The sequence below is a fragment of the Diabrotica virgifera genome, chromosome 7 (genome assembly GCF_917563875.1).
Source record: "Diabrotica virgifera virgifera chromosome 7, PGI_DIABVI_V3a".
Taxonomy (NCBI): Eukaryota; Metazoa; Arthropoda; class Insecta; order Coleoptera; family Chrysomelidae; genus Diabrotica; species Diabrotica virgifera.
The window spans coordinates 133512483-133523510 of NC_065449.1; the positions used below are offsets into that span (position 1 = coordinate 133512483).

The following is an 11028-nucleotide window of genomic DNA, read 5'->3' on the forward strand; positions in this document are numbered from 1 at the left end:
AATATACAAATATGATTAATAATAACAAAGAAGATAAATTGCTAAGAAATTACTGATTCAAATGTAATGCAAATTTTGGAGCATGCAATAAAACAGTTTTTAAAATATTTTTTGTTTTCTTTTCACTGGAGATTGTGGTTATTGGTTTGGCCCATTTATCCTTATAACAAGGTATTTCTGGTATGGAAACAGCTTTCTATTGCTCTTTGCTGGTTACTTTTCTTAGTGACCAAGCAGATTGTAAATCTGTTTGAGAATGCTCTTCTAAAGTTTCCAAATGTATTCTAAAAATAATAAAAAACCAGGAATATATACATTGATTTAACAATATATTTGTACAAAAAATTATTACCTGGTACAATGTAGTAACACTGCTGAAAGCTGAAATATGTTTACAATAGCCACTGTGTCCACCTTTACAAGAGCATTCCATCTTATGCACACTTGCTTTATTATTTTCAATATTTATTTGTCCTCTGATCACATGCGGCGATGATTGTAAGCAAAGAGCATAAATAGAAATTGCAATGCAGTCTTGCTTTTCAATATGTAATTTAGGTACTACACATAATTATATGACCTGCTAGAAAGACTTCCTCGACTTCATAAACTCTTCTAGAATTTTCATTTCCTCTTATGTATTTAAAATATTCAATTATAGAAAAAATTATTTTATTTTGATCCATAATAATACTAGCATAGAAACCGAAATTTAGAAACAAAACAAAACAAACGCCAAACGCGATTTTAATCAAGAGAAATGTAAGGTTATGATATGTTATGGTTATAATGCACGCTAAATAGTGACGTCACCACTGACTTTGATGACGTTTAAGCGTGTACCTAACTTTTTTATTTGCGTACACGTTAGCGTGTACCTAGTCACAGCGATAAAAAATCCTGATTTAGATAAAATGGATTCAAATACAGTTTTTGAAACAAAACGAATGTGATTTGAAGATCCCTAGGAAGATCAAATTCCTAGCTTACATTTGCATGGTGAGTTCAACAAGTATTTGTTATTAGAGAACAAGTAACACAGTTAGTGGTGTAGGGAAGCAAACGAATGTAACACCAAGACCAAGTAAGTAACCCCTACAGAAAATATATAATTAATACAAATTATTTTACGTGAAATGAATATGGTTATTATCAAATCAATTATATTAATTTTTTGTTTTAGTTGAAAGTCCTCAACAAGTAGAGATGCACACATGTTTCAATCATTTGAGATACCCTTTTGTAGAAGTATTTGGAAGATAACTATTAATAATTTCATTTGTAAAGATACGATTTGTAAAAAAGTATATACAAAGTGGTTTTGCTGGTATTAAATAAATAAATAAAAATACGTTGTCATGTCTTATTTTTTCCCAAATGGTATTTTGTATATTTGAAATTAAAAATAATTTGCATATTTTAAAACCAAATTATTTTTTTTTTCAACTATACAAATATTTTAACCTAACATTTTCTTCCCACCAAAATTACATTTTGAAATTCCCGCTTGAAATTAATTCCGATACAAGCGGCATGGAGCGCTGTTTTTCATATTTAACCAAAGCGTTATCGTGAAACATCTAGATTTTGTGAGGTTAATGAGGTTATGACTGTGTGTTGGGGTGTTTGGCGGTTTTATCTGTTTTTAACTTTAGAACTAAACAAATTTCTTTGTTTGGCGGTCGTTTTCCAAATAACACCAAATATTATATCAATTTTACATTTTTTCATTTCCATTTGTTTTTAATTTGTTTAATTATTGTTTAAAAAACTGTTCGTTAGAACACCATAATATTTAATTACACAAAACTTTGTTTTAGCAAGAAATTATGAATTCATGTACTCCATCAATTTCAACAAACCCTGAAGAAGCTCTCTGCCATATTTGCAGCAAAATATTTAAAACTCGGTCTTCACTAAATCGTCATATCAAAAAAATACATAAAATAGATGAGCCGACTAACAATATGAATCAAAATCACATTATTTGTCCCTTATGTGAGCAAGATACTAATTTTAATAGTCATGAGAAGTTACGAAAACATCTCCAGGACCTTCACCAAGTGAGTATTGAACTTATAACATTTGAATTTTCTAGCAAACAAGAATATGAGACATGGAAAGATATGCAGAAAATTGAGACAAGTTATGTATCTCATAGAACAATTCGTAGAAAGGAACATAAGATAATGTACTATGATTGTAACAGAAGTGACCTACAAGGTAAGACCAATACTTTGTTACTTGCAATAATTAAAACTTATACCTGTCTGTCTTTAGGATATAAACCCAACTATAAAATTAGGACAGAGAAAGCTGGTGGATCAATTAAAATTAAAGGAGTGTGCCCTTCCAGGCTTATTTGCAAACTGAGAGACCAAGGACAAGTTTCCGTCAGTTATTGGAAAACACATGCTGGACATAAAGAAGAATTAAGAACCATGCATCTGTCAAAAGCAGAAGAAAAAATGGTTGTAGAAAAATTGATAGCTGGGGTGCCACCCAGTAGAATTTTAAAAGATTCAAGAAAGTTGGAAACACCACAACTAGATAGACTTGCTGTAATAACAACTCAAGATCTCACAAATTTGTCCACAAAGTATAATATACACAAGAAAAGAGATCAAAATGATATGGTAGCAGCAGCCTTAAAGGTTCAGGAATGGAATGCCAACAACAAGAATTATGCTTTCTTATTCAAGAAAGAAGGTAAACACCAATTTTTTTTGTTATACTTATAGCTAATACAATTATAATTAATCCTATTCCAATCCACAAAATTAAGTTCTATGTGTTGGACTTATTAAAATGCCCAAAATATTTATTGGACAATTTTTTGATATAGTATACAGGGTGGTGAATCGGAAAAGGGGCCATAGAAAACTCAATGTAAAATTCTAAACTGTTGAATTCCTGCTTCCCTAATTATGTTACATCAAAAGTCATGAGAAGTTATTTGTAGAGGATTGAAATCTGTATTAAAAACAGAAGTTACAATTGTTCTATGATTTAAACACATTCCAAAATTTTGAAAAATTTAATGTATTTACTGCAGTAGGTGTGTGTGGGCATATTAGGCCACAAGTTACTATTTAACTGACAGTGAGCACACTATTGACTGAAGAAAATATCTTTATTATTAATACTTTCTCCTTAACTGAGGGTATCTTATCAACTTTAGTGTGTTCTAAACAATAAATGATAAAATAAATAAAAAAATTGACCGCGCTTCAGTTGCAATGCGAAGGCAAAACAATCTTATTTTTCACTTAGAATACAGAGCGCAGTCCAGCACTCTTAATCGACGATTTTCGACTCTTGCTGGAGTCTCATCGGAGAGAACGTAGGCCTGCTGCTCCATACTCCAAGTGACCAACACCGAGAGTTTATCCCCCACACCGCAACTGACGTGAATGGACTAGCTGACTAGCGTCATCTGGCAATTGAAAGATGAAGTAGTTTTCAATCCTAATAGCAATATTAATAATATTTAAAAATATTAAAATATTACTAAAATATTTTTAAATTGAAAACTTATTGGTCCATTTTCTTGGTAACACCTCCAAGGCTTCTAAAATTTGCAAGCCAGATGGATGCTGAAGCGAAGAAGACAATAGGGAATTCAAAAAACTTACAATTCACGACCCCGTCTGTTCAGCTGGTAAATTCCAACAGAAAATAGACTTAGTTACTCAAAGAAGTAACGACCAATATAAAAATAAAATAAAAATTCCATTTTTATTCAGTTGCAATGCGAAGGCAAAACAATCTTATTTTTCACTTAGAATACGGAGCGCAGTCCAGCACTCTTAATCGACGATTTTCGACTCTTGTTGGAGTCTTATCGGAGAGAATGTAGGCCTGCTGCTCCATACTCCAAGTAACCAACACCGAGAGTTAGAAGCCTTGGAGGTGTTACCAAGAAAATGGACCAATAAGTTTTCAATTTAAAAATCTTTTAGTAATATTTTTGAATAATATTGAAATCTTTCAATTGCCAGGTGACGCTAGTCACCTAGTCCATTCATGTCAGTTGCGGTGTGGGGGATAAACTCTCGGTGTTGGTCACTTGGAGTATGGAGCAGCAGACCTACGTTCCCTCCGATGAGATTCCAACAAGAGTCGAAAATCGTCGATTAAGAGTGCTGGACTGCGCTCCGTATTCTAACTGAAAAATAAGATTGTTTTGCCTTCGCATTGCAACTGAATAAAAATTATATTTTTATTTTATTTTTATATTGGTCGTTACTTCTGAGTAACTAGGTCCATTTTCTGTTGGGATTTACCAGCTGAACAGACGGGGTCGTGAATTGTAAGTTTTTTGAATTCCCTCTTGCCTTCTTCGCTTCAGGATCCATCGGGCTTGCAAATTTTAGAAGCCTTGTAGGTGTTACCAAGAAAATGGATCAATAAGTTTTCAATTTAAAAATCTTTTAGTAATATTTTAATATTTTTAAATATTATTAATATTGCTATTAGGATTGAAAACTACTTCATCGATATTTTTAATGTCCACACTTCGGCACCATACAAAAGTACAAAACAAACATAACACTGAACCATTCTTTGTCTTAGTTCTAAACTGAAATATTTTAATCATTTTAAAATTGTTTTAATACTAAATATTTATATTTTCAGGCCAACAAAGTCCTGCCAGCAGTGAATCTGCTACAACTGCTAGAGCATCTAGTGTAGGAGATCATGTTTTATCAAAAAATCTCGATCATTCTTCAAGGAATGATCATATGTATAGGTGGGTACAAATATTGTATTGTCGTTTTTATGAAAAATAAACATGTTTAGGATATTCTACGATGTATTTGTATTGAGTGCTCAGAGAATTAACACCGCATTTATCGATTTTCTCTGCTATTGAACGTTAGTTTACTTTTTCAATTGCAATTGCAAATTGCTTGCAATATTTTGTTGAAAAAATGCCTACTTAGTGATGTTTGAATTTTTTTTTCAAAACTACTGAAGTAATTGAAATTCTACAAAAAGCTTTATAATCTTTAAACCTTTAAAAACTACTAAGAATATTTTGACAAGGATAAGTGGTTTCTATCTTGCTGAAAACATAGTTTAAAATCATGAATGGGTTGCATGTGTGAGTCCATGCTATTGTAGTAAAGAAAAAGAGAGACGTTCTCACAAACAATTTATTTTACAACTGACGACCGGTTTCGCTGGTCAAAAAAAATAAATTGTTTGTGAGAACGTCTCTCTTTTTTTTACTACAACATAGTTTTAAATTTACATAAAGATTTTTATTCACCGCGCGCCTATATCGCCGTGACCGCTGTACCACTTACAGCGCAATGTACAACCGCATATTCAAAATAATTGGGTCCATGTTGTCAGCGAGATAGAAACCATTTTTTCTTGATAAAATATTCTTAATTGTACTTTAAAGTTTAACGATTATAAACCTTTTTGTAGAATTTCATTTTATTTATTAGTTTTTTAGATAAAAAATTCCAAAAATCACTAAATAAGGCATTTTTTACAAAAACTTGGAAACAACTCGAAAAGCAGGCATTTTCGAAACAACTCGAAAAATTACCAAGAAAAAAGTACCTATCTATTTCGAAGAGTTACACCTAACAAATTTTATTCGAATCGATTTGGGAAATTGTTTTTTTATATAAGATATTTGCTAATAACAATTTCCGGCCCATTTGAAAAATTTAAAAAATAATACCGATTTCGAAACTTCTTAGTCTCTCGTCAGGAGGTGCATATGTAGTATGTAGCTCTCTCTGACTGAGCCAGAATAATCCCCGGCGTCCAGTCACGAATTGCAACGACCGAAATGGCAGGGATGCCCTAGCGACATCTGCTAGAAAAGAGTCTAAATCTTAATCGAATAGCATGTAAAATAAGATTTAAAATATTATTTTACATTCCACCAGATTAAAACTATTGGGACATTTTATGGTTACACCTCCGAGGCTTCTAAAAATGCAAGCCTAATGGACGCTGAGACTAAAGAAGATAAGGGAATTCTACAATTTATAATTCACGTCCCATCTGCACAGCGCGGTAAAGTTCCAGCGAAAATGGGTCCCCTCATACTCCGATTGGAGTAAAAATGCAAATTTAAAATGAATTAACATTTTCAATTTGGTTGAAATACGAAACTACAGCCGCATTATATCTTAGTTCAATCAGAGAGCGTGGCAAGCACCCTAGTCTAGGCGCCAGAGGAGTCACCGTGTCCTTTTTAATTCTGATGGACAAACTCAACGTTTCTTATGAATTTTTGGCTCTGATTACGAATTTCGAGGGTGGATTTCGATCCGAGTGGTCAAACAATTCTTATAAACAATTTAATTGTTTATATGGCTCTGGCTCATAAACTAAAAGAGATAAAAAACAGTTTCAAATAAAATTTGTTCTTTATTAAAAAAACGAAGAAAAAAGCGTTTACTAAACTTAAATCCAATAATCAGAACTCAAGATATTGTAAAATTAGTGCACAATGCAAATTGCCAATTGCAAAATAAGTATTTTTCGAAGCTTTATCGATGGTAACTCGGCTCATACGCATGCAAATTAGCCTTAAAAGGTCCCATTTTAAAGCTAATTAATAGGCTTCCAAACAAAGTTAAATTACTTTATCTTCATTTGTTTTGAAGTTAAAGCCGTTTGAAGTTATAATTTTCTTAAAAAAATTGTACATTAATTTGTTTATAAGGGTTTCAAGCAAATTTGAGCTATAAAAACTTATACTTTAATTAACAATAATGATAGAAGAACTCAAAAGGAACAATTTGAGCTTAAGAAAATGTTCGTTTTAATTTTAATGCCTCTAAGAACAGAGTAGTACCACAGTGTAATTGTAAAAATTGCGCTAAAATCTTATGTAGTTGTCAAAAAGCTGAGATTCCCTGTATATCTCGATGCAGATGCATGAAAAAAAAATGTTTGTAAAAATAGTAGGTATTAATAAATAGTATCGATTTGCTTTTTAGTTATATTTCTGAAATATTAGGTTTTAATGTTTTTTTTTTCTTATTTAGTACAAAAAATAGAAGATAAAGTAAATAGAATGAAAGGTGATACGAGGTACAGTATGATGATTTAATTATAAAGATTATATGATAAAATTTTATTAGGATCTTCAAAAATGAAAATAACGTACATATATACAGAAATTATAATTTGCATCGAGAAATTATAATTTGCAAAAATAAACTTACGAACATTTCCGTAAGCTCAAAATGTTCCTTTTGAGTTCTTCTATCATTATTGTTAATTAAAGTATAAATGTTTATAGCTCAAATTTGCTTGAAACCCTTATAAACAAATTAATGTACAATTTTTTAAAGAAAATTATAACTTCAAATAGGTATAACTTTAAAACAAATGAAGATAAAGTAATTTAAAAAACTTTGTTTGGAAGTCTATTAATTATTAAGCTTTAAAATGAGACCTTCTAAGGCTCATGTGCATGCGTAGAAGCCGAGTTACGATCGATAAAGCTTCGAAAATTAAAATTAAAATTAAATAAATTAATTTATTTATTATAACAAATTTAAATTTGTTTAAATAAAGATTGTTTAAATAATTATACAGCTTTCAAATGAGAATATTTGTGTTTTTAACGTTAAAAGGTACACTTGTAGTAAGTTTATCTAAAAAAGTATACAACTGAAAAAAATATGTAGTTTTCTTTTCTTATACATAAATTAATCTATTATAACAAAACAAAAGCAAGTTTGACATTTAATAATGCGTCAGTTAGATGGCTCTACTCGAGTTACTTGGGAACAAAAAAAGAATAAAGAAAATTGCTACATGAGAAGCCGAGAAAATGCATTTTTTTAACGTATACCGATTTTGAACTTTGAGATTACATTTTCTCCAACCTGGTTTTTGATTGGAATTTTGCTATTTTTGGCAATTTTCACTCGTAATATCGATAGTTTTTATTATAATAATATATGTTATGATTATTTTAACCCTCCGTTAGTCGCTATCGGTGTCACACACCGACGACAGAATTATTCATTCGGGATTTACAAAATAACTGGTTTTTTCTATCGCCACTTTCTGTACCTCTTCCTATCCACTAACCTCGTGTTAGTATACATTCTTGCCTACTTGGGTACAGTTGTGCGAGTTTTATAGCTATTTTCGGTGCAAGACTCCGTAGCGACTAACGGTGTGGTTATTACTTTATTGGCATAACTTGCAGTTCAGGTAAAGATTTAGCATCTTATTATTGCATTTATCGGTAAGTTTTGGTCAAATCTTATTTATAGATGTCCTTTGAAGCCGAACAAAAACGTTTGTTGGAATTATGGGAAATGGTTCCAAGCGAATATTTTTATATTACAAATAACAATATGTATATTGTTATACTAGGGTTTTTCATTTTATATCTGTTGTTTTTCAATAAAACATTTTCTAAAATATTTCAGTCATTTCTATACACAATATAAAATATTTGTATGAATTTTATAGCAATAACTATTTTTTTTAAATTGTCGGTCTCTGACACCCTAGCGACTTTTGATGCTCCGTTTATCCTAGCGACTAACGGAGGGTTAAAGATATGAAAATTGGTGTAAAGAAAGAGGATAAAAATAAAAAGACGATGGTACGAAAATTATGATCCTATTGTTTATATCTTTGTAACCGGTTGTGTCTCAGGAACCACTCATTACAATTAAACGTTTTTTTCTTTTAAAAGAAGCGTTCTGCCTCCTTTTTTCCAATACCGTTTTCATAATTTAATTTAATTGAATATTTTTCGAGATATTCTATTTGTTTATAGGCCAAAATAATTGTTTATAATTTTAAAATATTCCTGAGGCCGTTTAAATAGTCCAATTTCAATTCTGTAAAGTACATTCGATAGGTACAGTGTATTTTTATACAAAAATCATAGTTGTTTTTATGTATAATAATTATTGTGGTTATTATAGCGACCGTAAATTTTTGATAAACAATTCAATTGTTGTTAAACTAGTTATTCAATTTCCATCGGCTTCTGGAATTATAATCTATACGAAAAGAGCTTTTATACTACCAAGTTATTTAAATATTGATAAAGAATTACTTATCTAAAATTTTAGTTGAAAGTTAAAGATTTTGTTGGATAAACCGGCATTTTCCGGAGAAAATTTTCGTCGAAGTAAATCGGGAAAAACACGTCTCTATGCAGAATTTAATTCGGTGAATTTTTATTTGGGTGTTTTTGGTGTAAAGTTAAAATCTTTGGAGTTATAGGGCAAAAATTGAAAAAGACACGGTTTCGGGCGCCATCGCCATTTTGTTTATAAAAAAAGTAGCACACTGTCTGCGGATTTTGCATACCTATATTATTAATATATACAATCATAAGATTCGATTCCAGAAATAAAATTGCTGGTAAATAACTTTTCCTTGTATTTTGCTAATTGGCCCAGAATGTAGTACTCCCTACTCCGTTTGGAGTAAAAATGCAAATTAAAAATGAATAAACATTCAGTTTTTAAAATTGATATTTTAATTTGAAAAATTATTGTTTTTATTATACTTTTTATATTGTGTCCTATAAATAATAAAAACGTGGTATTATAAAAAGTTATTTTTTTATAAAAGTGTAATTATTTGTGTTTTAGATCTTCCGATGAAGACGAAATGAATGCCAGTCCAACGAATGATAATGTGATGTTTAAAGAAAAGAAAGACTATTTGAATCTAGGTTTCACCTATGACCATTCACCTGTAGAAACAACGACGGAACTGTAGATAAATATTTTTAAGAAATGTGTATAGTTATATCGTAACTAATTTGTAATGATATATTTAGATATATTTTAAATTTAATTTTTTACTATGGATATTTTAATATAAATTTAGTTTTTATATATAACCGTGTTTTAATTTAATAGGTCAGAAATAATATTAAGGATATATCTAGCTTATCCTACATTTATATCCTATAAAAATGTAGAGATCAAAGTCGACTAATAAACTGGTTCAGCGATGATTTGAAGTCCATGAGGGAAACTTTGCACTTGATAAAGGAGCAATATGATAAGTTTCCTACATTGGCTCAAAAAAATCTATTAGGTAACAAATCACAAAAAACATTACAAATTAGCAAAAAAATCTGCTAAACAAAGGGCCAATTACTTACTTTCCGTGTCCAAAACACCAACAACTTTAAATTCTGTATTTCCAATGGTTGGCCACATAGATGGCCCTGTCATTTGCTATAATTAAGTCTTCTTCTGTGCAGATCTCAGCCATTTTCTCTGTGAGAGGAAAATGTGTCGCGGTAGCTGACGCTTGCCATAGGTGTATTCGGCGCGTCTCTGGCGCTTCGGGGATGGATCTTGATGTTTTCAGGAAGCTTTTACGAGAGCTTAGTTTGCTTGGCTGAGTTTTGTGGTCATATAAGGGGTCTTCGGTCGGTCTCCTGCTTTTTTCGTTCTACCTCTGACGTGACCTTTCTCCTGATAGGTGGTGCAGCAATCCCAGCTATGGGCTGTACCTCTTCGATATGTGTCGGTTTCAGGAAACCCGATATTATACGAACCGTTTCATTTAGAGCCACGTCAACGTTCTTTGCGTGAGCAGAGTTTGCCCATACTGGTGCTCCAAACTCCGCGGCCGAAAAACATAATGCTACGGCAGAACTGCGGAGAGTGTCTGGTTGTGCTCCCCATTTTGTATTAGTTAGCTTGCGGATGATATTATTTCTGGCACTTACTTTCTTCTTGACATCTTGACAGTGGTATCGGTAAGACAGAGTTCTATCCAGACGGACGCCAAGGTATTTTGGCGTCTCGTTGTGTTCCAGCATCTGACCACGCCATTCCTCCTCCAGCGGCCTTCGGGTATGCTTGTTTCTAAGGTGGAAAGCACATACCTGGGTTTTTGTGGGATTGGGTTTCAGATCTTTTTTATCGTAGTATAGAGCTAAGTCTCCCAGGGCATCTGTCAGTTTCACTTCGACTTCATTGAAGGTTCTTCCCTGAGCTGTATCATCGGCGTAAATAAATTGCCTTGTTTGTTGGTGTATGAGTTGGT

The 11028-nt window shown here is 31.7% G+C and overlaps 1 protein-coding gene across 1 annotated transcript; it reads left to right on the plus strand.

The window, feature by feature from the left end:
* Positions 1-1594: 1594 nt before the first annotated feature.
* LOC126888761 (uncharacterized) lies at positions 1595-9865 on the plus strand. The gene is made up of 4 exons (XM_050657141.1): positions 1595-2223; positions 2281-2709; positions 4639-4753; positions 9612-9865. The coding sequence occupies exons 1-4, from the start codon at positions 1830-1832 to the stop codon at positions 9739-9741; spliced, it is 1068 nt and encodes a 355-aa protein (XP_050513098.1). The 5' UTR covers positions 1595-1829; the 3' UTR covers positions 9742-9865.
* Positions 9866-11028: the final 1163 nt, after the last annotated feature.

What these genes read in the sequence shown, in the direction of transcription:
- LOC126888761 (XM_050657141.1), top strand. Translation starts at nt 1,830, where the DNA reads ATGAATTCATGTACTCCATCAATTTCAACAAACCCTGAAGAAGCTCTC. An exon ending in TAACAGAAGTGACCTACAAG is followed by an intron (nt 2,224 to 2,280) that starts GTAAGACCAATA and finishes GTCTGTCTTTAG; the next exon opens with GATATAAACCCAACTATAAA. An exon ending in TTTCTTATTCAAGAAAGAAG is followed by an intron (nt 2,710 to 4,638) that starts GTAAACACCAAT and finishes TTATATTTTCAG; the next exon opens with GCCAACAAAGTCCTGCCAGC.